The sequence below is a fragment of the Trichoplusia ni genome, chromosome 2 (assembly GCF_003590095.1).
Source record: "Trichoplusia ni isolate ovarian cell line Hi5 chromosome 2, tn1, whole genome shotgun sequence".
Classification (NCBI taxonomy): domain Eukaryota; kingdom Metazoa; phylum Arthropoda; class Insecta; order Lepidoptera; family Noctuidae; genus Trichoplusia; species Trichoplusia ni.
Window position 1 is genome coordinate 15,231,619 of NC_039479.1, and position 26,699 is coordinate 15,258,317.

The 26,699-nt window shown below is 34.7% G+C and overlaps 2 protein-coding genes across 4 annotated transcripts; both read left to right on the forward strand.

Moving 5' to 3' along the window:
• Positions 1–92: 92 nt before the first annotated feature.
• On the forward strand, positions 93–11,613 carry LOC113508377 (THO complex subunit 2). The gene is made up of 30 exons (XM_026891374.1): positions 93–296; positions 876–1,041; positions 1,141–1,382; positions 1,542–1,675; positions 1,756–2,012; positions 2,233–2,382; positions 2,671–2,840; positions 3,143–3,308; positions 3,380–3,549; positions 3,641–3,839; positions 4,076–4,323; positions 4,459–4,576; positions 4,662–4,794; positions 4,882–5,045; positions 5,132–5,388; positions 5,471–5,630; positions 6,090–6,338; positions 6,710–6,930; positions 7,199–7,367; positions 7,475–7,588; positions 7,671–7,791; positions 7,873–7,954; positions 8,035–8,104; positions 8,211–8,280; positions 8,359–8,399; positions 9,727–9,825; positions 10,217–10,274; positions 10,417–10,487; positions 10,887–10,936; positions 11,492–11,613. The coding sequence occupies exons 1-30, from the start codon at positions 229–231 to the stop codon at positions 11,523–11,525; spliced, it is 4,251 nt and encodes a 1,416-aa protein (XP_026747175.1). The 5' UTR covers positions 93–228; the 3' UTR covers positions 11,526–11,613.
• Positions 11,614–13,565: 1,952 nt separating this feature from the next.
• Positions 13,566–26,307, forward strand: LOC113508376. Of its 3 annotated transcripts, XM_026891371.1 has the most exons (6): positions 13,566–13,704; positions 13,825–13,889; positions 18,756–22,939; positions 23,326–23,443; positions 24,139–24,288; positions 24,683–26,307. In XM_026891371.1, the coding sequence occupies exons 3-6, from the start codon at positions 18,768–18,770 to the stop codon at positions 24,734–24,736; spliced, it is 4,494 nt and encodes a 1,497-aa protein (XP_026747172.1). In that variant the 5' UTR covers positions 13,566–13,704; positions 13,825–13,889; positions 18,756–18,767; the 3' UTR covers positions 24,737–26,307. The 3 variants fall into 3 exon arrangements, with proteins under 3 accessions (XP_026747172.1, XP_026747171.1, XP_026747174.1); XM_026891370.1 differs by lacking the exon at positions 13,566–13,704 and having other exon boundaries at positions 13,711–13,889; XM_026891373.1 differs by lacking the exon at positions 13,566–13,704 and having other exon boundaries at positions 13,711–13,889; positions 24,253–24,288.
• Positions 26,308–26,699: the final 392 nt, after the last annotated feature.

A 26,699-nucleotide genomic window follows, 5' to 3' on the forward strand; every position in this document is an offset into this window, starting at 1 on the left:
AACATTTTGTACAGTAATAAGAGCAAAAAACTTAGTACAAAAAGCATAGACAAAAATTACTCTCGAAACTTATCACCGTTATGCTTTAGTATCAAAACGCACCATCTCCCGACAGGCAACAACCAATAAAAATACTTGTAAATCAATCATGGCGACAGCGTGCGCCTTACATTGCTGAGGAAGTAAAATTGACAATATTGTCTGAAATTATTTCTGTAGATCCTAATCATGGGGTCGTATGCGAAATTTGTTTCGGAATACTGTAAAACTTGGGAGAAATCCGGCAAGGAGCAATTGTAAGCTGTACTTTTCTTCATTATATAGACTAAATAATGAACCGTCCTGAGCATTCAACATGTAAATGTTGATATTTAGAGATATTTAACTTTTAATCTAGACTGTTGATATGTTTTCTACGTAAAAACTCAATAATCGAAGTTAAGTATTATTAGAGAGTATTCGCGACGATAAGTTTTGATGGATGTTTTTATGTTATTTTTGGATAATAATACTTCTTGAGATTTTACCATTAATCTTAATGCTAGATTTGCCTATTGTACATGAAAAGGCGTGTTATAGTTTTCTGAATATGATATAGATTTACATCTGAATTCAGTTTTCTGTTTAATTAAATAAAACCTTTATAAATAAAGTGTAAAACAACCTCTCAATATTTTGCAATTCTGAACTTGTTTATCAACATAAAACCTGTATCAATCTAGCGTTCAGTAATATTAAATTCAATGTTTATAAAACCACAATTTTTAGAAATGTTAATAATTAAGTATTTATCATGGCAGATATTATGAAATGTATAAAAATATTTCCAGAGATGAACACTTGATGATTAACATAATATATCTCTTTAATTTCAGTATAAAACATGTGACTCAATTTATTAAAGATCAAGATAAAAGTCCACTATTCTCAAAATCTGGGAAACTGTCTGGTATATCTCAGACTATTTATGATCTATTGCTTAGTGGTCTTCGAGGGAATCTTAAGAAAGAAGCTGTTCTTACAGTATTGAGGGATATTTCTGTAAGTTATAATTGTTTATTTTGCTGTTCTAGCTAACATAATTCCATTGGTTGTTGGACACTGGCAACAACTATTTTTGAATCCATTGCAATTTCACAGGTGTTGCATGCTGATATCCCGTCAATTATACTAGATGTAGTCTGTGTACTTGATGCTGAGTCCTGTAATGATGTGCAGAGTGAAGAACGCACAAACTTTTGTCACATTGTTAGAGAACTTGAGTCTTTCATATCAGATAAACTACTAAAGGAAAGACTGGAAATTGACACACTTCAAGATGTTGGTACATTGAAGAATAAAGTCTTTTATACAAAGTTCATTAAAATCAAGACAAAGTTGTAGTAAGTATTGTTATTTATTTATTCAGCTTTATTATATTTTCTTTAAATATTTCAAACAATCAAAGTGTGTTAAATCTTATCTGCATCATGTTTTTTTTGTATTGAATTATAAAAGATTATTTTTACTTGTTAAATTTTATGTCATGCATTTATTTCCAGTTATAAGCAACGGAAGTTTAATTTATTTAGGGAAGAAAGTGAAGGGTATGCAAAGTTGATTGTTGAATTAAATCAGGAAATAAGTGAAGACACAGAATGGAAAAACCTGTTGGAAATTGTTCAGTCGCTAATAGGTATGAATAGTTCCAGAAATAAGAACATACCCTATGGATAAATAACTGTTGTACTAATAACTTGCTGTTTCTTCTTCCAGGTTGTTTTAACTTAGATCCCAATAGAGCATTAGATATAATTTTAGAGTCATTTGAAGCACGTCCTCACTATGATCAGCTCTTTATACCCTTAATTAAAAACTACATGGGTGATCCTCAAGTGATCTCTGAAGTGTTAGGATTTAAACTAGGGAATATGGAAGTGCTTGATAATTATAAGGAACCACCACCGCTGATGACTGTTATAGCATTACTATTACAATATCAAGTGATATCTCTTGATGACATATATCCATGGGTATGTAATTGAAATTTTATAATTAAAAAAAAACTTAAGTTAAGTAGCAGTTCATTCAACAAATAACTAGGTGTTAGAAGCTAAATATTATAAACATTGATTAACCCTTTATAAATAATAACCCTATTAAATCATATTATTTTGAGAAAAAAAAATGTTTGGTGGGATGTCAAAGTGTAAATACTGAATACCATATCATATCCGATGATGTTTTTTATAGTTACGACCAGATGACTCCATAATGGCTAGAGAAGCAGATAAGGAATTGAAGGCTGTTCAAGATTACATTCGTAAACTGAGCATTGTATCTACAAAAGGACCTCAAACTAATGGGCCAACTGAATATGTAGAAGACAAATCAGACCCACAGGTATATTTATGAATTAGAAATAAATATTTGAATGATCTTTTTTGTAGTCAGAAATATTCTGGATATTTTACTGAAAAAATGCCTGTAGCTCAAATGGTTGGAATAAGTAATGCATTATAAGCTTTTGGGAAGCATGTAAAAAGTATTCTGTATCTGATCTCTCCGCGGTTGTGTCAGATTGCTATGCCTGTGTTGGTGTAGACACTTGTACACTATAATATCCTGAGCAATTGTCTGGCTTCAAAATCGATAAGACGTTTTTTTTAATATTTCTTCGTCATTAACTAGGAGTATTGGAGCAATCAAAAGTTGGTTCTGTGTGAAGCATTGCTGAAAGTGAACGCTTGGCGTGAATTTGCGGCTTTGTCGGCGCGCCTGCCGACCACAAACATGCCGCAGCGTCCAGCCGTCGCGTTGTGTGGAATGCTGCATGCTATTGTAGAACCTTTGTACAGAAAGTGAGTACTATTTTAATTGAACTCAAAAATAGAGATTGCAGCCTTTACCTTGCCTTGTACAATACAAAGAACTACATCAGCTATTTGAGTGCTCGCAATCTGTTCCGATTTGCGATATAAATTATTTTTTACGCATAATATGTTCTTAGTTGTTGCTTGTTTTATATACTGTTGCTTGTGTCATCATTACTCTCATTATACTTTTATGCCTTTCATGGTTAATCTAATATTTAAAGAAGAAATCGATCTAAGTGTATGATAGTGTATAGACCATTTAATTAGAATAAGTTTGTTTCTTTCAGCAACTGTCGAGTAGCCCCAAAGATTATCGGTAAACCCATCCCTCCACTTCAGTCGGTTCTAGCACCTCCAGCATGTGAGATATTTGAAGATATGAAAGAGACAGTCATACCTGCTTTGATTTTATTAGGACCATCCCTTCATTATGATCCTGTGTTAATGTACAAAGTAAGTAATTAACTAAGTTTCTTGTGCATGAGTGTTGTAGAACACAGTTTAAGTTTCTTATTATTTTGCAGATAATTCGTATTCTACGGACGGCTCGCTCAATGAAAGAGGACCCTTTGCATCATGAAGCACTAACAGTATTAGACGCGGCCATATTGCCGGCTCTTACTCTGATGGACGGCAACTGTTGCATGGCTGAGGAAGTTTACACCTTGTTGAAATTATATTCATATCAAAGCAGGTAAGTTGTTACTAAGCTATGATTAGTCATTTTCAAAGTTACAGCTTATAAATTGCGGAAATCACATTACAGTAATTCCATTTCATTGTAGATACTGTCTATATTCTCGTTGGAAAAATGAGGCTGCCGAAAGAATACCATCCTTAATTCGAGTACGCGGGAATTCCCTCCAAAGAATCAAACATATAATGAAACGTGTGTCGAAGGAAAATATTAAACCACAAGGTCGTCTCATCGGGAAACTATCGCATGCAGCGCCAGCTTTAATATTCGATTACATGTTGCTGCAGGTAAGTTGTTTGTCAATTTTGTTATTATAGAAGCCCCAAAAAATTTGGCTTTTGGTAAGCAGTTCATCAAAAAACAGTTAAACCTCTGTCACTGCATGTTCTGATCGGTTTTTAGTCTTTTTCAACGAAACAAATCTGTGATTTGACTACACAATTATCATCCTTTAAAACTGTCAATTAGCCAACCTTATAATAAGCCGCTGATGAAGTAGCGTAACTGTGAGCGTGTGCCGCAGATCCAGACGTACGACAACCTGATCGGGCCGGTGGTGGAGTCGCTGAAGTACCTGACGGGGCTGTCGCTGGACGTGCTGGGCTACTGCCTGCTGGAGGCGCTGTGCGGCGGGCGCGCGGGCGGCGGCGCGGCGCACCCGGCCTGGCTGCAGGCGCTGGCCGCCTTCGCGGGCGCCGCCTTCAAGAAGCACAACATCGAGCTCACCGCGCTGCTGCAGTTCGTCGCCAACCGCCTCAAGGCGCAACAGAGGTAACCAAATTTGCCTCTCAACATTTCTCTTTGAAGATAGTGTGCAAATTAATATGTTCTATTCCTTAATTCTTTTAAAAATACTGGCTTACAATCTTTGTTAAATATACAAAAGACTTATTTATTTACTTTCAGTCAAGATCTTCTTATACTAAAAGAGATAGTCCAGAAAATGGCTGGTATAGAAGCAGCGGAAGAAATGACACCTGAGCAATTAGAAGCAATGGCTGGTGGTGAACTTCTTAAAGGAGAGGTAATGGATGTCACCTTGAAATTTATCTTTGTAAACTTTATTTTGGACCCTGATGATAAAAATGGGAATGCAATTACTTTTACAGGCTGGCTACTTTTCGCAAGTCCGAAATACTAAAAGGTCATCGGCAAGGTTAAAAGAAGCTATTGTCGGCAACAATTTGGATATCTCCCTGTGCATTTTATCAGCACAGCAACGCCATTGCTGTGTTTGGAAAGGTACGCTAACTAATGCATATATATTATGTTAATGATAAAGCACAGTATTTAAAAGTCAAACCATTATAATAACATGTTATTTCGCAGAATATGAAGACGATTTTGCTTCGAGTGGGGAACCGCCGGGCTCCCAACTAAAAGTAGTTGGCAGATTAGCTGATCAATGTCAAGACGCTCTAGTTCAACTGGGAACATTTTTGGCGTCATCGCATGCTCCAGATGAATATGCCGCTAGATTGCCCCCATTACAGGTAAAAATGATTACTTTTAATAAAATTGGGGTCCTTTTTTACAACATTTCACAAGAATATATTTATGTCACGTTTCTGTTTCTCAGGAATTGCTACGAGACTACCACGTCGATGCTGATGTCGCATTCTTCCTCCATCGCCCTGTATTAGCACAAAAAATCAGTGCTAAAGTTGAATCCTTACGAAAACTCACTGATTCAAAGTCTGATTCATCTGAGAAGGCCATTGAAAGGTACACTCAGGCGGCTCAGGAAGCTTTGGAACCAGTCATTCAATCTGTTACACCTATACTCCCGATCAAAGTATGGGAGGATATATCACCTGAATTCTATGTAACATTTTGGTGAGTTATTCTACAAATATTTGTATACAAAGAGTGATAAATTTGTGCCTTTTCATGTATTTCAATATTTGATTGTTTATAGGTCTCTTTCTATGTATGATCTTCGCGTACCAGAAGAAAGCTATGATCGGGAAATAGATCGCTTAAAAATCGCAGCAGCCAACGCGACTAAAGATACGTCCCAAGGTTCAAAGGGCAAAAAGGAGCAAGAACGTTTCAATGCTCTTATTGATAAGCTGCAGGTGAGACGAACAAATACTTGTCATTTTTTTTATTTTTGAAGTACAACTTCTTTAGGCTTGATAGGAGGTACTGGACAACAAAGCAACGTTAGTCCGTTACAGCAATATGGCGATATGTTTTTGTAGAATGTAGAGTATTGTAGTTTTCGCCATCCGGGTTTGAAATATTTTTGATATTGTCAATAGCTACTTTAACAATTTGTTTTTGAAAAAAAAAATGAAGAAATTAAATAGAATAATTATAATAATTGAAATCTCGTACTAATTAGTAAAGAAGTTTTACTTCAATCGCGTGTGATGCTTATTTTTTTAAGATAAATATGACATGGTTACCTAGGAATCAAAATTATTATAATCTAGCATCAGTTATGTTTGTGGATTGATTTAAACTCTGAAACGTTGAATCGCGACGGCCTCCGTTGGTCAGCAATCGTGACGTGACACGTGGTGCGTGCGCAGGAGGAGCGGCGGCGGCAGCAGGCGCACGCGCGGGCGGTGCGCGCGCGGCTGTCGCGCGAGTGCGGCGGCTGGTTCCCCGCGCGCGCCGCCAAGTCCGCCAAGAACGAGACCGTGACGCGCCTCATGCAGCTGTGCCTGTTCCCGCGCTGCGTGTTCACGGCCGCCGACGCGCTCTACTGCGCCGAGTTCGTGCACACCGTGCACTCGCTAAGGACGCCCAACTTTTCCACGCTCCTGTGCTACGACAGAGTATGTTGTTCCGACAATTTTAACTTCTGTTTCATCTGTCTGACTGTACGTTTTTCCAGCTTTCTGAACCAGAATATAATACATGTTCACTGCTGGGCACAGGCCTCTTTCTATGTAGAATAGAACTTCACTGTTTGTTTGTAGTGTCAAAATAATTAAGAAATGTAAATCTGACTCACATTGGTACTTTACCCGTGTTGCAACTTTTGCATAAAAATGCATGCATATAACCACTAGGCCACCGACAGTCCGTATGCATACTTAGGCAAAAATTTGAATTGAAAACTGATAGAAAAAATCTTTCGGCATATTATTTGTTTTTAAAACTTAATATAAAACGCTTTTTCTGAGTGTAGTTATCGTATGTGTAGTTGTTCTGCGACATCACGTACTCGGTGATGTCGTGCACGGAGGGCGAGGCGGCGCGCTACGGGCTGTTCCTGTGCAAGGTGCTGGGCACGGCCATGCGCTGGCACGGGGACAAGGCCGCCTTCCACCGCGAGTGCGCGCACTACCCCGGCTTCGTCACCAAGTACCGCGTGTCCAACCAGTTCACCGAGGCCAACGACCACGTCGGATACGAAAACTACAGGTTTCAACTGCTTTATCTAATCTTAGTCATTTAAAAGTAAATTACCAACAATTTCAGCTTAAATTACTTGTTTGCTTTAAACGTAATTTTGTATGAAGTTGGAGTCAGTTCTTAGAACCGACGTACATGCTAACACTTCTTAACCAAGGTAATTCATGTTAACTAAAATAGAATGTGTGTAAATATGTATATCCAGTCAAAAAATAAATAAATAACCAAACGTATTTTATATGTAGCATTCAATTACTCATTGCATTATTATTTTCAGGCATGTGTGCCACAAATGGCATTACAAGATTACTAAAGCCATGGTTGTGTGCTTGGATTCGGGTGATTATGTTCAAATACGTAATGCGCTTATCGTACTCATTAGAGTCTTGCCGCATTTCCCAGTACTTGCTAAACTGGCACAGATCATTGAACGGAAAATTGATAAAGTAAGTAAAATAAAGTTGATTTATAAGTCTTAAAGTTTTATAAATTCAGCTCAGTCAGTCAATTTTATAAAAGGTTGTAGGCTCTATGACACTATATATTTTTATAGGTTAAAGAAGAAGAAAAGACTCAGAGACAAGATTTGTATGTACTTGCTACAGGCTACAGTGGGCAATTGAGAAATAAAGGACCTAATATGATGCGAGAAAGTGATTTCCATCAGGTAAATTAAAAACCCAAAAATCTTGTTAAATTGTATGAAGTCGTAATTATTTCCTATTTTTAAACATTTCTTTGGCTTATAGGTAGGTGATAAGCACAAAATAGCTGGTGCCGCTGCATCAGTACCTGTCGCTGCTACTAAGGAAGACTCTTCGGCTCCTAAACCTGAACAAGAAACTGCGGCATCACCTCCTCAAGCTGTCGGTCAGTAAAATAACTGTCTTTACTTTTATTATAGGATACATTTTGTTATACAGTGTAATCAAAGACGCACATTTTTTCTAGATGTTGACAAAAAAGAGACACGGGCTGACAGACGACGTGAAGAAGTAGACCGCGATAAGGAATCTAAACGCGAATCACGATCGTATGTATCACACACTCATACACATACATTTTTATAATAAAATTATAATTATTCCTAAATTATGCTTTTTTAAATTTCAGTACTCTCAAGGAAAGGACTAAAGAAGAAATAAGAAGCAAGGAAAGATCTCCTCGCGAACGCTCTCACAGGGTAAGCATGGTCGAGTGTGTCAGTGCATCATGTAAAATCAAAATTTCGACTGTTACATAAATACTTGTTGCTTATTGACATCACCTATATTTTGTTTTTACTTTAGGAGGAGCGTTACCTGGAAACTGTATCGCCACCACACGATCATCGCAGTATTCCCGATGATGTAGATCGAGGTAACAATCCCTTTAAATAAAATAACTTATAATGTAAAAAAATTAGGAAGAACTTTATTAATAGATCAATGTTTACAGAGGCAAAACGTCGTAAAGTAGAAAACAGCGGCAATGGCAAGGTGAGTATTATTATAATAAACCGACCTTGCATCGCGCTCAAACCGGACTGAGGATTGGGCTGGACCGCGACCACGATGTGCCGCATGATCCAAAACCAAAATCAAAAATCTGTGTTCAAGATCATCGGGACAATATGTGAAACCAGTGCTATAAAAACTAAAGACTAATAAAAGTGATAATAAAAAGTTACAAATAAAAATATCAAATCAAATCTTTAAAAACAAGAACTCTTAAAGTCAACTTCGTTATTAATATTACTTCGGAGACAATGAAGAACGTAATGATTACTTCAATCATGGTAACTTGAAGACTGCATTATGAATTTATGGAATAGCATCAAACCAAAACTATATTTAACATGAATTAAACAATAGCAGTGGATTACATCAGCGTTGAAAATAACTGAAACGATTAAGCAGAAGAAACATTGGCATAATGCTAAATAAAAGTCTGAAATAGTTTTCATCTATTTAATTATTGACGAGGATAACTTGGATCAAGACAAGGTTAACTATTGTTGAAGAAAAATCAAAAAGCGTTACCGGTCAACGTCATGAAGGAGTGGACACATAAGAAAAATAATTAATAATCTCAAATCAAAACATCATAACTAACTAAACAAATGAATGACAAAAGGATAAAGGCATCGTGTATCGTAAGTCCATTTAGCCCGGTCCTATAATACGGTAAGGCGTATCACTATTAAACGTTAAATCAAGTCAAAAGGTCCTGTGAATAAAGAGCGGAGTTGAAAGGAGGGAACAAATATTTAGTGAAACAAAGCAACTGCCGTGCATCGCGAAATCAACGTTACATCATTATTTACATTATTGCCCCAGCTTGCATCGTAAGAAAATATAGAATTATAGTTTTGAGCAACAGATATGAAAAAAAATAACAGGAGCAAATTTACATACGAAAAAATACGATAATTATGGCGAAACACAATGCAGCTCATACTACAGAGGATGAGATGAGACCACATAGATAACTATCTCTTATCAAACTACATTAAACTCAAGTGTAAACTAGAAGAAATTAACTCAAGTCTTCAAGGCAAGTCACCTGAAAACATTTATTAAAAAGCGAATAACTGTGGATTAAATGATGTCATAAAGAAGATTCGAACAGAAGCACAATATTCAAGGAATCAAAATATACTGAGGAGAATGAAATGCAGTAATACCAAGAGTCAACTTTATTCATAGTCCCTTTTGACGTTTTTATTTTAAAGATATATCATTTCAGCTCTACCAGAGTTGTTCAAGACTTGCACATATGTTTTTGTTAGGTTCTTTTTTTAATATATATTTTCTGAATAAGCAGGGTAGCAAAGAGATAGAGGAACGTTCACCAGAAAAGGAAAAACGAAAGGCTAAATTGAGAGGCGACGAACGTAAAGAGCGTAAGATGAATCGTAAGAGGGTAAGTGAAGATTAAGTCATTATAAACTAATCTAAGATTACGCTACTATAGAACATATAATGTATTTTTATAAATACGGTTAAGTGCTTATCGCAATTGTAACTATGTTAAATCCTTTAGTGTCATAATACTAACAATGCTCAATTCTTTCTTTTTTTTTAATATATTATTGTTGTAAACATTTATTTCCAGTTAAAAATAGAAACATACATTTCTTCTAAAACAGCTTGGTAAAAACAGGTCCTATCTACTAAAACCTATCTAGAAAATAGGACACCTACCTGTCCTATTTTCATGGACACCCATTAATAGTTTAAATGGTCAAGAGACAAAGGAATTAACCTTAAACAGTTAATGTTGGTATCAATAACCGTTATTTTTATTTATGTAGGATAGAGCTGAGGAATCCGCAATACTAGAGCAAAAGAGACGTCGTGACGAACAAAAAGGTGTGTATTATAAAGAGCTCTCATATGTTATACATTTTTTGAAATATTCTTTGCTACTTTAAAGTTTCATATCAAGCACGCTATGTATTATAAAATAGTGTTTGTTACGATAATGCATTTTAATGTTTTCTTTGTTTTTAAGCTTTGATCAAAATGGGAAGTCACCAAAATGGTTCTCAAGAAGATCATCACTATGAAAAGTATCACAAGAGGGTAAGAAGAAAGTCCTAGGAAATTAGGCTAGAGCTTTTTTTTATAATACTTATTAAAGTAAATCTGCACTCATTTTAATTTAAAATAGGTGTGGTAACGCTAATGACGTGTATTATCTGTTTGCAATAGTCACAAAATTTAGCTGCAGGCGGGGTAATAACTACTGTTTTTTTGGAATGATTATTTTTACTCACAAGTCAAGCATTCCGTGGTAAGTCCAGAAGGATAATTCACTCGCATTCGCTTTCTCACTATAATGATGACAACTAAGACTACTTTTATATTAAGCTGGTATATTTAGTAAAAACAACACTTTAATTTTCATAAAACTCTCATGCCCACACTATTACCGCGCCTGCAGCGAGGTTTTGTGGTTAGTTTAAATTGTTTGTTTTACAGGAAAAGTCACCATTCCGGGACCGTTCACACGAAGAGCCAAGAGATAAACAATATCCTTTTTAATAAGAATTGTAGATTTTGTGTTTAATCCACTATTTACAATAGCCGACCAATGAATAGAAATAGAATACAAATGACTCCGTTCGTGTTGTGTTCTCGTAAGAGTTTTCCCAACATAATAATTTTTGTATTGGCAAAATGCTTAGGAGAATCCGAATAGTGTCAAATTTAATCCAATTGCCATTCATTCATCGGCCATTGTAAATAGCGGAATTGGGGCCCAGGTATTATATATTGTGGCTAATATCATCTTTAGGTAGTCATGGATCAGAAGGAAAAATGATCACTTGGGTATAATTTGATTAATGAGAACGAAATTTATAATTTCAACGGAACGGAATTTATAAATTCAATGGAATTTATAATAACGTATCTAATTTTTGAGTTAAGTGCGCGTTTTGCATGGGTAAAATTGCAGGACATGGACCTAAACCGGTATATATATTAAATTAAATCCAAAATTTTAGAAATCTAATATATTATATGCATGTTTATATGCTTTACGCCAATTTTTGATGTCTAATTTCCTTAACCCTTGTGTATACTAGGCGGTCGAACGAGTCTAAAATAAGAAGATAAAGGCAGATTCAAGAGACGAAGATGGTAATTCATCATACAAGAATATGAAAATGTGGTACGATTTTACGAATTATAAGTCTTAACCACAGAAAATTGTTTTATTAACTAATATAATGTTAATATTACGATAGTTCGTACTAAACTATTCGTCCATTAATTGTAAGTTCTTTTTAGGCGCTGAACAAAGAAACTCAATCTCAAAAAATGCTGTTGGTGTCCTAGTATTGACGTTGTCTCAACGCAACTTAATGTGTCTAACCAAGAATTATGTCCGTCTATCGTTTAGGACGAACTGACCTCAGGCTGGATTAATAGTTACGAGCATATTTACTTATTTCAAACGCCCTCTGTGCGGCGCCAATGGTCTCTTTAAGTCTAAAACCTAATACATAAATGACTTATGTATGTCATTCCTTATTTAAATAATAAGCAGCAACGGTGGCAGGTGGCAGATATAAAAAAAAATGTAGTGCTTTTTTATTGTACTTATTTCATTCAACGAAAACAAACACGACTCGGAGAGTAGGCAAGTATTTTGCAGTAGGAAGAGATTTTGGCTGCATTAGAGGCGCGATAGTACGCGGCTCACCGATTTTTACCGAATTTATTTTTCTTGCCCATACCGGCGGCAGATAAAAATAGATGTCGGAGACTAATACGCAGGACACTATTACCACGAAGTGGTCACGACCCTCAGCATTGAGGAAACCGATGCGAGGAGGAGGAAGATACCTACCTCAAGTGTTATTATTGATATCAAAATCAAGGTACTTCTGACTTATCGTGATAAACTCGGGTCACATACCTAAATTAATTTATATTCATTTAGGTATGTGAATTTAGGAATAATTTGCATTCAAATCATGAGAGGTTATGAAAGTATTGTAAGTAGATACTTATCTAATACCTATTATTAGTTCCGATCAAGAAAATCAAAGAAATTAATTTCAATATTGTAGGAAAATCAATGTCACATTGACATCTAGCTCTATGCTTTCGAATCTTTCGATAGCAATAAGGATGACGAAACTTACGGTAATTTTGAAAAATATATTTCTTTTGTTATTATTATTTTGTCATCTCAATTTAAATCGTTTTGCGCATTAGGCAAGAGTACAAATACATTAGGCTCTTAGGCGACATATTATTTTATAAATGTTTAATGCAATAAACGGCATCAACTACAATAGATCGCTTTCTACGTATTTTGCCTTTTTATTCCATGTGATCCAAGTGAATTTTTTTATCGGAGCATTCAACCATCCAGCTTCCATATTCTCTTCACTAAAATGGCAATTGCGATTTGATATATTTCGCTATTTATCGTATCGTATTTGTTGAATTTGCCTAATCGATACCTAGATAATAAACGGTAATGGCATTTAAAAATAAAATTTATAAACGGTCATCACATCATGGTCACACCTAAATATGTTAAAATATAATCTATAAACTGATATGTAGATGTACTAAGCAATGGACGTTATTCTAAGGATATAAAAATCCAACGAATGAAGTGCGAATTTAAAGGAAAACAAACTTAAAGTTAAATAAGTATTAATAGTTCCTTATTTTATAGATTATCGGAAGTTCGCTACGCAACGTTCCTACTCTTTAAAACATCATAATGCACCATTATCTCCTTATTCTAAGGTAAGGAATATATGAACTTGATTCAAAGAGAAAACAATTTTTTAAGGGCTTGATATAAAATCAAATAATGTAAACTAAACATTTAACAAGGGTTCCCAGAAGTGAATTTCAGGTAACTATATTTTATCTAAAAGACAAAGCCATACGAAAAAGACTTGGCCTTTTGCTACCTCTATGCTAAACATGCTGGAATCGATATGTAAACATACCATCCATCTAAGCATAGAGTATTTTCCACTGCTCTACGCATGTACGTTAGTCACAAAAGTAGACTAGTTGTAGGTATTTTATTTATACTGGCAAACATCTGCACTTCATGTTCCTTGTATGTTCATAGGGAAATTGTGATTTGTTAAGACGTGTTCTATACGCTCACGTGAAGTATAAACTATTTATGAAACTGATGAAAAAGGCAAACAAAGTAAGATGACTTAAAAATTAGGTTATGTATTTGGAACGAACGCACCCATTTTTTTATCTGTGGCGTTGTAGTGAGGGTGGGTCCCTGTGAAAATTACATAAATAGGTAATAATAAATAAAAATACTAGTGTAATTACTTAATTTCATTACCAGAATATACAAAACAAAATAAGTTCATTGTAATAGCTATTAGATTTCGGGGATTTAAATAAGTTAAGTTTTCAGTTCTAAAGATGTAAGGTGGCCATTTTGTTGACTGCGCGTGTGCGGACTCCATTTGCGATATTGGGGTATGTACTTAATAAGGGTTTTTTCCTTAAAAAAATACCTTTTTTTCAACCATTATGATAACTTATATAACTATTTAGCACCCTGTTATTTATAAATTTTCGTATCTCAACATTTGTGTTATTTTTTTTTATAACCTCAATGTTTCCATTGTGTTTAATATCTAGCTTTAGCTTTGTAAATTTGGTTAGTGGTACCTACTTATTTGTCTCGGTTTGTTTAATTAAAACCAAATGCTACACATATACCTATATTTTACAAATTTATCGCGTGATCTATCTTATAGCACTTATGCACTCCCGTAATTTTCTCTTTAGTTTTTATCATGTTTTTACAGATTTTAATGATTGTGTGTTTTTAGATACGATAAATCACTTAAGCTTTATGAATTTTTAAGTTCGATCTGACATCAGAAACGTCAGCCGACCTCGTTAGCGACGTAAGCGCAGAAGGACTTCGTCGATGTTTAAGTAGACATCTCTAAAATCAAATCTTACCAAATATACGATAATAAATTCCAAAGTCTTATGCAATTCGAGACTGGCTAGTCGAAACAGGAGTATAGTTTCCGTCTTCAATAGCTGACATTCGATCATTTCCTTGTTAGCTCAATGTTCCCGTGACTAACTTGAGGAACAAGGCGAGGGATTTAAAATCGACATACCCTCAATTAATACCTGTTATATTTGAAATTGTATGCTTCTAAAAATGGTTTAAGCGTTACACTAGCCTCTTCTAGGTAAAATAGGGAGTTGTGGTCAACAGCGAAGTGCTGATGAAAAAACTAACTCACCAATAATGGATTGCCATGCATAAGTTTTTTTTTTCCACCATAACTTCGGAATTGATGTATGAATCGATTTTGATATCTGGGAGGGATTATTGGAATCTCTTGTTATGGAAAAATAAAATAATACCTGCTGTATAACGTTTTCGGGAGGGTAGTATAGCTTTCAATATCGATTTCAATCGTGTGATGTTCTTTTTATGTCATCTCAACTTTTTTAGCGACTTATTTATTTTATTTTGAGAAGACTCACTCAAAATCTCCAAATATCGTGAACGGTTTACTACCTATTACTACTTTCTAAGTAAACTACAAGTCAGAAGCTTGAAAAGTCTAACAGCCAGTACTTTACAGACACTATGCCGCCGAAAGGATCTTTCTTCAAGTATATGAGGGAAGATGCCTTAAAGCGATAGACGAGATTGGAAAAGAAGTAATAATTTGAGAAACTGGTTCAAAAATGGTTTAATTAAATTCATTAGCGATAGCGATTGAGCCTTGGAGAAATTAAGTTGAAACTTGTAGACTGGAATAAAATGAGTTGACTATTATTCAAGAAGAAACCTTGTTAATTTTGTTAATAATAAAGAAAAGGTATTAAAATTAATCGGTTTATTTACCTACTAGTTCAGTATTGGTACAATGTGTGCTTTATTGCTTTTACAGTCTGGGCAACGTCAGGTGAATTAAGACTTTCCACATTAATTCTTAAAGATAAAGATACCTTAGAACAATTAAAAAAATCGAAATAAGCTACCTACATGATTTTATGGTAACAAAAAGTATGTTATCTTTTCGCAATTATCGTCGTAATAATTGAATCACATCATTAAAAATACTTTCAAAATGACGCTTAATCGGTGTGGCATAGGTACACCCACCGTATTTCACTTATTGACTAATTATCTATTTAATGTGTATTATCACTTAAAGCACGAAACTAGAAATGGACTAGATTTCAAAAAAATAACTGAACTTAACTAATCCTGAACGCTCAAACCCTCAGTGGCGCATGTGTCCTTAGCGTTTTGACACAACATGAAATACGAAGTCACGCTGACAACTGCAGCTAGCGCGTGCCACGTGCCTAGCTTGCGTTAGCATTGAATTTGAGTAACTTACGCGTGTACCCTTAATGTCAACCTATGTAAGTAGTAGTAGCCTCACACTAGTACAAATTAATTCTAAGTGAAACAAATCATTTCATGAATTAGTTTTAGTTCAAGAAATGACCAGTTAAAATTCGCCATATCAACGTTTTTCAGTCATCATTTGATTATATTTCCTATATAGGTAAAGAAATTACCTACGTAAAAATTACAATATATGATAAGATGTTGGTTAGGTTTTCTTTGTACCTATTGTAATTTTTATCATTTTCAGCATTCAGTATTCAGTATCAGTGGTTTAATTATCTTCGGCTGTCCAGAATATATAGTATTTTAAGTAAAAAATTGTAAACGTTTTTTTATAGATATATCCAGGGACCGGCCGGATACTCATTGAAAGGGTTTTTGAAGGGGTTTTTTTAAGCGCTTCAAGAAAAAACCCTATGACATATGTTACACCTTCGAACGGATTACTGTAACCCTGTTCCGAACAGGTTACCCTTTCACTACCCTGTAACACTGTAACAGGGTAACCCACTCCAACCTAAGACAGTGTAATATGCACTCTTTATCATAGTCATTAGTTTGAAAATAGTATAACCACGAGCGCACGTGACGTCTTACCGCCCAGCGGCGCCATTGTTGCATTTACCGAGCGACTTGTAAACATGGAATAAAAATCATTGTGGATATGACCTTACAGTTTAATTTTTCTTGTCGCACATTTCAAACGTTGTGATATATATTTTTCGTGTCTATACTTGTACACCAGGGTCGATAATTTTTAATTTAAAAAAAAAAATAGTAGGATGAAACCCATTAGAAAAGTAGGGGAATATTATAAAAATGAAAGGAATTAAAATTTACGGGCGATCTGAGGTCGGGAAGGGGGTGGGAGTGACGTTTAAAGAGTAAAAAACGGTTTTTCTCGATTTCCGGCAAAAGTAAAATTCGTATCAAAAAAAGTCAAATGGCAAAGTTGTAGGTAATAAAAAGATCTAAAACTTTTGTGTTTACATTTTTTTCACATAACCTCAAAATTTATGTGAAAGATCCAAAAAACCAAGATTGTGGTTTTTTATTTTTATCTTTTACAAAAATTTATTTTTGTAACGAAATTTGGTGAAAGCTTACTTTTTTGTGTCCCAAATACGCTGTAATTTATTTGATTAAAAATATTTATTTTTTCACCTTATTTTGAATTAATATAAAAAAACACTCTAATTTTCAATCGAAAATTCACCCGTCAAATCTTCTCAGAAAATGCAAAAAATGAAAAAAAAAATGATTTTTTTTTAAATTATTATAAATAATTTCATCTAAAAAATTTGATTTGAGGTTTTAGGCTAGGTATATAAAATTACGCTGCAACTAATAGGAGCGAAGATTTAATGGAAAATGCGGCAAATACGGGGAAAAATATCAATCTTCGAGGGCTTTCGTTCAAAAATTCCTAAGAAGAAGAAGAAGATATAAGATCTTCTAACCACGCGGACGAAGTCACGGGCAACAGCTAGTTACCTATATGAAGTTTCGCGCGTAGGTAGTTTGTCCGAGAGGCGCGAGTCGCGGCGCGACACGACGGCGATAGAAGAAAATCAGCTGTAGTCTTAGTAAAGCAATGAGGGGCCGCTAGGGTGCAAGTATGCAGCTCAAGTTTAGTGGGTAATTCAGGGTAACACGAATAAAAGCCTTTCGTGAAGGTAACCACTTCAAAGGGTTAAGTTATTGAAGGGGTTAACCCCTTCACGTGGTTACCCTAATGAAGGTGTTAACCATTTCGCTGGGTTTCGAGGATGTAACTCGAACAAAAGGTAACACTGCGATATGAGTTACCCCGTGTACGGGTTACCCTGTCAAACGGCTTAACTCTAAAGTGGGGTTGTCCGGTCCCTGGATATATCTTAAAATAAAAAATACAAAATAAGCATTTTTTGTAAACTTCTCAAGATGAAGATACCTTTGTTACAAAAGACATCAACGACAAAAATTACGAACTACACATACCTATAATAAAATGAATGAAGCGTTCTTATTCACCCATTAAAAACATAAAGTTTATACTACTTCTAGCCGTGAACCGCGATTTCATCCTGCCGGCCCGGCAGGGTTCCACAGCGTTTCCTTTGCGGTTCGCGTGGAATTTAAACGCGTCGTCTGGCCCAGGCTGGTCCTAATTTGGCGGTGAACTACCCGCACGCTCGCACTTATACTGGGCAGGAGTCATCACATGGCTCCCGATGCCCGGAGCATCTCCCGCGGTGGCTGGGCCTGCTTCGCAGAAGGAAGCGAGTGCGTTATGTACTACTGCAGTGAAAACCCTAAAGTTTAACACTCATGAAGATTGTGTACGTACACTCATAAGCCGAAAACATTGCGTAGTTCAAACTTGACAAGAATAAAAAAGATGACTATAGCTAAGACTATGAGCCGAGGAGTATTTGAAAAGTAACGTGTTCATTTAGAGGAACACCAAAATCGTAGTCTGAAATCGTGAATGTGTGTGAGATGAAATTACTAATTTTGACTTACAACCTAATATAACCTACCTGTACCTACAATTTTCACCTCTATGTTATGTTGAACATATTTTGTCAAAACCTGTTTAACAGTTTTAAATTGTTCTCTTAGCCAGTAGCACTTAACTGAAAATTTTCGGCCAAAAACACGGAAATTTCCAATTTTCCAGGAAACTAATTAAGTGTTACCGATACAAGACGGGAGCACAATGGTTGCGCTCTTGGCATAGATTTTGGTTTATACCTCGGTATAAGCATACATATGATAAGCATGCTTGCAAATAGTATATAAGGTATAATTATCGAAGCGCAAAGGAGAGAATATTATAATTACCGTGTTATTTGACCACTTAATTTTAATCAGATAATGAAATAAACTCAATAATTCAGACAGCATATTAAAGCATTTGAACTTTTTCCATTTAAGTATTTTATACTTAGTTTTTGTTTCAGATAATCAAAATCATGGAAAATGACGCAAAAGTATTCGTTTCAAATATTACCAGAGCTGAAAATAATCAAAACAACAATCTGTACGATTTATTAAATATAGTTCCTGCTAAACCCAAAAGACCAACTGTCTTAAAAACACATAATTGCGATTTCAAACCTCAAACTGATAAGTATTACGTATCGAAAAGAAAAACAAAACTTAAAGTAAAGACCGTCGGAGATATAAGAAAAATATTTGAACAGGACACTTATTCATATCTATCAACTGATTTGGAATCCCAAGAAAAACTTTTATTTAAAAGAATAAAACGTGGTTCTTCTAGAAATGATGATACAAAATCATTAGCAAGCAGCATATTAAAACTTGATAGACCCGTTTTTAGATCAACATGGGAAATGTTGGTAAACCTGAACCCCGAACAGCATGCTTATCCTCGCCAATTTGTCATATGGAATGGAAAACATATTCAAGTCAATGGTAGTTGTGGAGGCAGTAAAAAAATTATTTGCAATTATGATTTGGCCTATAAAAACCAGACTTCTCAAAATTTCAACAAAAACATTTGTACTCACTCTACTTTCGACCAAAAGAAAGGACTCATACGCAATTCGTTAGCAGTGAAATTTAAACCAGGGCCTTTACGAAAGAAGTTTTGTCTTGACCAATCACATCAAAAATATCACATTGGGAACGCAGAACTTATAAATCTTCCAAAACCTTACTTAGATATTCAACCTACGTATGGCACTGCGTTAGAATCAACTTTGAACAATTATTTAAACAACTTTCGCCAGGAAGATGGGACTATTACTCAAAAGTGGGCAGAGTTAGCCGTTTCCGTCTTAGGAAGAGTTGAAAAATCGAACTTTGTTCAATTGAATAAAGATTGCGTGACATTCGAATTAAACTATAAATATGATCGACATCAAATTCTCATGAGACGCGATAAAGAGAACGTGTTAAACAACCTAACTGTAAAAGAATCGGACACTATTGCCAAGAGCACAAAAATATCTGAATGCAATGTGCTACCTGAAGTAGAAGACATGATGTCGAAAATATTAGATTGTGTAGAAATAAGCTTAATTCAAGATAACATATACAACAAAGACGAAAATGAGTCTAACATCTTAAAAGATTTAAACTCGAGCTACACTGATAATAACGTTAAAACGAAAAGGAGGTACTGTGAATTAGACAGGTTGGACGTCACAGTTATAACTATGCCTGAAATCAAAAAACTAGATGTTAATCAATGCGGGAAAGCACACTGCAGGTTAGGATGTATTTGTGTCTCTTTAGATGGCACGCAAAACTTAAGCCAACATTGTGGCCGAGTTCGGTGTATGTTCGAATGCAAATGTGGTTATAGCAACAAAAGTGGTTTGTTATCTGCAAGAGATAATGATCTAGAATGTATTTCTAATCTAGACAAGAAAATAAATGTAAAATTAGCCAAAGAGGAAAAAAAGTTTCATCAAACGGTTATAGTAACTGGAGAAAAACGAATACTATTAAAGGCAGAAAGAAGAAACTGTAAAATACCAGAAAAATATGCTGAGTTCTATAACAATATTCGTATTAAACAAGAAAACCAGAAAAATCTTGCGGTATCGATAGTTATACCCAAATTTAACTTTGAAAATGTAGTACCGTGGTGCATGGTTCATAAATTATACAAGTGTTTTTGTAAAGGGCGTTTCACAGATACAGGCGAGTCACTGAATAATGGAACTGATATAGCACCATCTTTAGAGCATAGTGTGAATGTTGTGAAAGACCAATGTACAAATAGCTCTATAAATACATCTGAAAGTTTAAGAATAGATCAAGATGACAAGATAAAAAGAAAAGATAGGCCTATTACTCCAGTCAAAATTACAGAATCTTTGGAGGTCACTTCAGCTGTCGATAACGCAAAGTATAAAACTAGGTTTTCAGTAAGAAATTTAGAAAAAGCCCCTAATTACAATGATGAATTAACCGAAGAAATTTATACGTGCGCAAGAATAATGCCTTACGAAGGTAGAAAATTTAGCGATGGTTATTACAGGCATACTAATAACAAAATATTAGAAATGGAAAAAAATGACAAAAGGTTACAAGACAGATTAGCTGTTCTTAACCAGGACCAGCATGAAGTTAAAAGTAAAAATAAATCACGCATTAATACCACTATTGATTCATCTATTTTGGATATGCTGTATAAGGAAGATGAAACGAATCCATTAACAATTGAAAAAAATGAAACTATTACCTCTCAAACAAAGCGTAAAAGGTTGTCCAGTAAAACAAAACTAGTAGCTTGGTTAGAAGCCAATTACAAATTGTACAAAGAAAGAAGTGACCAAGGTCTAATAAAAAAATCACTTGAACCACCAAAGTTGGGAAAAATAGTGCTCCATTCATGGGAGTTTATATTAAACAGATATAGGGAACAAAAAAATTTGTTTTTGATATCTCAACAGAAACCTTTCAGAATTTTTATGGCAGTACATACACGTCACCCATTTTTTGATAATTGTTTGAATATTAATGATATTCGATTTGCTGATTTACATAAATATCCACAAACAGTTAAAAATTTACTTATTAATGCAACTGACTTAAAAGATTTCTTTTGTATATTACGGGGTTTAGCATTCTGTTGGGAACTAATTGGTTCCGTTGCCAAAATAAATGAAGATGTAGATGGTCAAGAAATTAACGTAGAATCGTCAGGAAAGGAAACGTTTGTTATATACGACAGTGATGATTCTTCGGAAGATAATACATCGCTTGAAACATGTAATAAAAAGGCAGAAGAAAGATCATTAGAAATTTCAGACGAAACTATTGCATCGAAATGGTTTGTCATGACAATAGAAAATGATTTCTCAGAAATTCGATTTCCTGAAAAAGGATTCTTTGTCACGCATAAAAGTATTATGAAAGTAATTTGTATGGCTCGCCTAGCTAATAAAACAGTGCGTCTGTCTTCCAGACAATGTGTGGAGGAAAGCGAAAATCCTTCCTTTGGAATTTACGCAATGCCCAACACTAATGAAAATTGTGTATTGGTTGGCCCGTATGAACTGAAAGATCCCTTAGGAATCGAGACTGTTAAAACATTTTTAGACTTTAAATCTTATCATACAAAAATGACTTCAACTAGAGGTTTTTGGATGAAAACAAGCAAAGTCGATAATTTACAAGTAGTAGAGAATCCGTTATCATTTATGTCTCTTGCTAACCCTCATAGTAAGCACTCAATACCTTTAGAAAACCATTGCCTCGAGGAAGGAGGTTTTCATCAAAATCACATATTTCCTGGAAATCATGATAAAATTGAGAAACCAAAGCCATCAAATTCACCACAAAAGGTTGTCAAACCCATTAAGATACGTAAGACAAATGGTTTTTATCATCTCGCATCGGACGGTGTGTTGAAAAGAATAGCGTTACCACCAAACCTTGCTAAAGCTATGCCAGTTGTACTAAATACGTGTTTAAATACTGGGAATGGTTCAGTATTGCAACCGGCAGCGAATAATATGAAAATCGTCCAATTTTCTCCAATAAATTCAAACATTAAAACTACTTCGTTAGAGTCGAATGTCAGAAGTATAACATTACAGTCAAATGTTAATGCTACACCATTTCATGTTAATAGTATAACCTCAGAGGCAAATCACGAAACGACACAATTTGAGTCAAATACTGAAACTGAATCGTATGTTATTAATACACCTGAAAAAGAAGTTGATACATTTTCATTACAAAACGAGAATTCTCCGAAGAAACAAGAAAGAATGTTTGTTCTAAAACCTGAGGAAATTAATAGGAAGCTTTTACAAGAAAGTACAAGTTCCATGTCAACTGCAATAGCTGTAACTGAGTATTGTTCTGAGGATGAGCCATCAAACGTTAATATGACGGAATTACTCCTAGAAAATACATCTGAATCTGAGTATTTGGGTGCAAGTAATGATGATGTCTATGTTATTTCGGATGATGATGAGTCAATTACGGAATTCAAGACAGAAAATGATCTCAGGGACGTATGGATAGAATGCACAAATGTCATAGATCTTGGCTGGATTACAGGCAGAAAAAATTGTTACAATTTGCTGAGTTTTAAGTTTCCCGGATATGATTATTCTGAGTTTTACCCTGAGGATAGAGTATTCTTCTACATAAATGCGTGAGTATTACATTTCTTTAATAGTTAGTAGTTCAGTGGTGTTGATGTTATTGATTGCAGAGTTGATACATCCACATGTTCTTTTACCTTGTACTAGTACTCTATAAATTCTTTGGTGCAGTAAAGTGCTTTTGCAAGTGCTTAACACTCTATGGATTTCATACTCGCATAAAGCGCGCTCTACACTCGCGCACGATTCTTGCTGTGAATTCACGCCGCCATTCGCGCCGTGCAACCGGCAACGAACGCGGAACAGCGCGAACACACGCGTTTCGCGGCATTTCGCGCCGCGAGTGTAGAGCGCACTTAAGACGAATTTGTCAGGATAATTAATAAAATAAAATCTTGATACTTTTATTCCTCGTTATTTTATTTATTATTTTCAGAAAATTGTGTGAAATGAGTAACAGTTCAATGTCAAAAGAAATAAAGTGGAAAGTTGTCGAATCACCCGAGCAACTCAGAGGAAGCGAAATTGATCCGGAAAAAATATTAAGCATTAATGTAAGTGGCCATGTTACTATCATAATAATTAATGATACGATTTTTCTTCCATTTTCACGGTATAGTTTTTTGGTTTAGTCATTATAAAGTTGTTAATGGAATCAAATAATGAGCTTACAGCGCTGTGCAATCAAAAATCCGGCTTGATTACGTAGCGCCGTTTAACAGGCTGCACGCAAGACACTCAGCCTTTAGCAAACCGTAATATAGCTTAATTGTTTACTAAACAATTAGAATTATTATAAGTATCAACTGGAGTTTGAAAGTCCAAGCTTTTTTTTCGCTATTCATTTTGTTTAAAAAAAAGGAATCACTTTTACCGTGTTTTATTATTTGTTTGATGAACTCGTGACAATTCAATTACAAACTGTTCAATGTGATGTGTTAAGCTATTCGCCAATCTGCATCTTTATATCCAAAACGATTTGGCAAAGGTATGCTAACTTATGACAACATTTAACACATTTCGCGTTATTCTACGTAGTACTTTTGCTATGCATAGGTGTAACGTATAAAAATATAAAACAACGACTATATGATAAAAGTAGGTACTGTTGTTATTACCACTTCACATCAATTTAAATTCCACTATACTTATGGAAACTAAAAAACTTCAAAACATGTCTAAATTTTACCTACAGACAGATGAAAATACACGATTTTTCCTAAAAAGGTATAACAACAACCTTCCTCAGGTACATTATAAGGATGGGCAGCTAACAAGTGATGCATTCGAAATTGACAGGGATAACTTAAGAACTTATAAGAATAAAACACGGAAAGTCAAAACCATTTCTCCCTGTTTTCAGCCTTCCTTTTCCAGGGAACAGGAATCTACTGCACAGGTAACTAAAATGCTATTTTTTTTCTGCCTACTTTCTTTGGATCCACGGGGATTCAAAGTTCACTTATTCGTAAGTAGGTGTACAGTGTTTTATCTCATAAACTGTATAGCTCGACAGTTTGAATTTTGACGTTTAATGGTGGGTGACGACAAAAATTGAGGTTGGGTAACTCAAAAATTTATCCCAATTTGTTTTTCTTTAACCCACTCGTACTGTACACACCCACTGTACCCTCAGTGTCGTGAGTCCGACTCCAATCTATATTGTAACCTAAACGCGTCGATTCTGTTATAGATGTTAATTATGATACGTAACCAAGGTAATATTGTGCTACAATTAATTATTTTAGAATATATGAATGCTACATTTTTTACATGAATACGTTAACTTTCAGATTGACTTGCCCGACGTGAAAGAAACTTTTGTAACCAGGAAAGTGCAACATTAAATTTAAATGGTTTCCGAAATATTGGAATATCTTTAGTTATCTCCATTTTAAGAGATGTTTGACTGATTGTAAACTATTACGTTTGTTGTAAAGAAGTGATGATAAAATCTAGGGGTTTTCGTGAAATTCCGTAATTAATAAGACTTTGACAACATTATTTTATTGTTCGACATTGTATATAAGTACTTTCGATACTTTTAACTTATTACCTGGTTTACTACGTGCACAGTTTGTAGGATCTATGTTCACTTTCTAGAAATGTAACTTAACGGAAATCTTAATAGCGGAGACCAGTAATTGTTTTACATACTACCTTCATGTTAATGTACAAATTATGTACCCTAGTACTAAGAATTCGAACCTATATCCCATTAATGACTTTTTCTAGATAGCTAGATAAATGTAATTACATATATTGTATGTTTCACATCATTATTTCTGTAGTAAGTAGGTATAGTGTACGGGCAATTCTGGTTTGCGCGTGTCAGCAATAGCAGTGTTATAAAAATGTTAAATCAACCTTCTATCAATGTTGTGCTTAGCTGGAAAAACCTCGTACAAGCGCGGCGTTATGTGAAGTTAGAAATTATTTTTCTGATAGACTGTTATATATACGATGGTTTTGATTGTGCTGAACATAAGCTAAACTTTCCCGTTTAATATCACTTTTGTGCATTGAAATCTACAACTTTTCCAAAACCGCAATAGACTATTTTGAAAAAAAAAAATGTATCACATGCGCTATTTTAGTTTAGTCTCTGTTCAGCTGAATCAGTTCCAAAATTGTGCTTAGTGTCGTTTGTCTGTGTAGTGTGTACTAGCTTACAAGCTTTAGGTGTGTAGTATGCGTAAAAACATTTGAATATTCTAGAATAGAACTGAGAATACAAGCAAAAACAGCAGACTTATAAAATTGCATTTCGTTATTAGTAAAGCAAACTATCTGTGATAAGTATTACAAATTGAACATCCTTTATTACAAGAATAGAGATTGTTAACTAAGTCTGAAGTAAAGATTATTTTTAAGGTACTACTTAATGAATTACTTTGATTACCTAGTTATGGGCCGCTGCGCCGACTGCCATTGTGCGCCATTCGCGCGCTAGATCCCGCATGGGACCATTTTATTTATGCTTTCTAAAACAGTAGATTTAACTTTGAAAGCAGTTTTCTAGTGTGAAAGTCGTTACGTACCTACAATTGAATATCTTGTGATAAATTAGTTAAGTTTTAATATAATTTACCAAGGGGTTGTACCTTTTTAAGATCTTTTATTGTCTTATGCTTTTCATATTATACAATAAAAAAGCGTCGCCAACCACGGATGCTGCATGAGCCATATGTAACATTGTGGTATTTCGAGCGAAGCGATGAGATCTAAAACCTTAGGGTCCGGGTCCGGCACAGATTACGAGAACAGAGTAGTAGTTTTCTATGGGATTCTATGGGACTATCTGACCGATACTTTAAGTGTTTTCAAATGTCTTAAATAAATCCACTAAGCTTTGATTATAATGTGTGTAGCATGTTATGTGGGTTGTCATTCCGAAATTAAAGAAATATAAGTTTTATATTGTTTTATTTTGGCATAAAATAATGTTACCTTACATGTCGGCAGTTATGTTTATTATTAATTTTCTTTATAATATTACATAAATATTTTCTTTTGATCTATGTACCACCTTTAATTTATATTAGGAACATGGACTTTATTACAAAACAAAATAAGCTAAGGCATGCAAAACTGAACATATAATTGCATATGTCTTAAAATACTTCATAAATGTTTCATGTATCACTGAACCTTGAAAGGGTTATGACGTTTGTTATCCTGTGAAGTACCTTTATGAATGTAAAACATATTTGTATCGTTCCAGAATAACCATATTTTGTTGGGTGTTCTACAGTTTTAAATGATACCGCCAAATTGAACGAAATAATGATTAAAGACAATTATTATCAA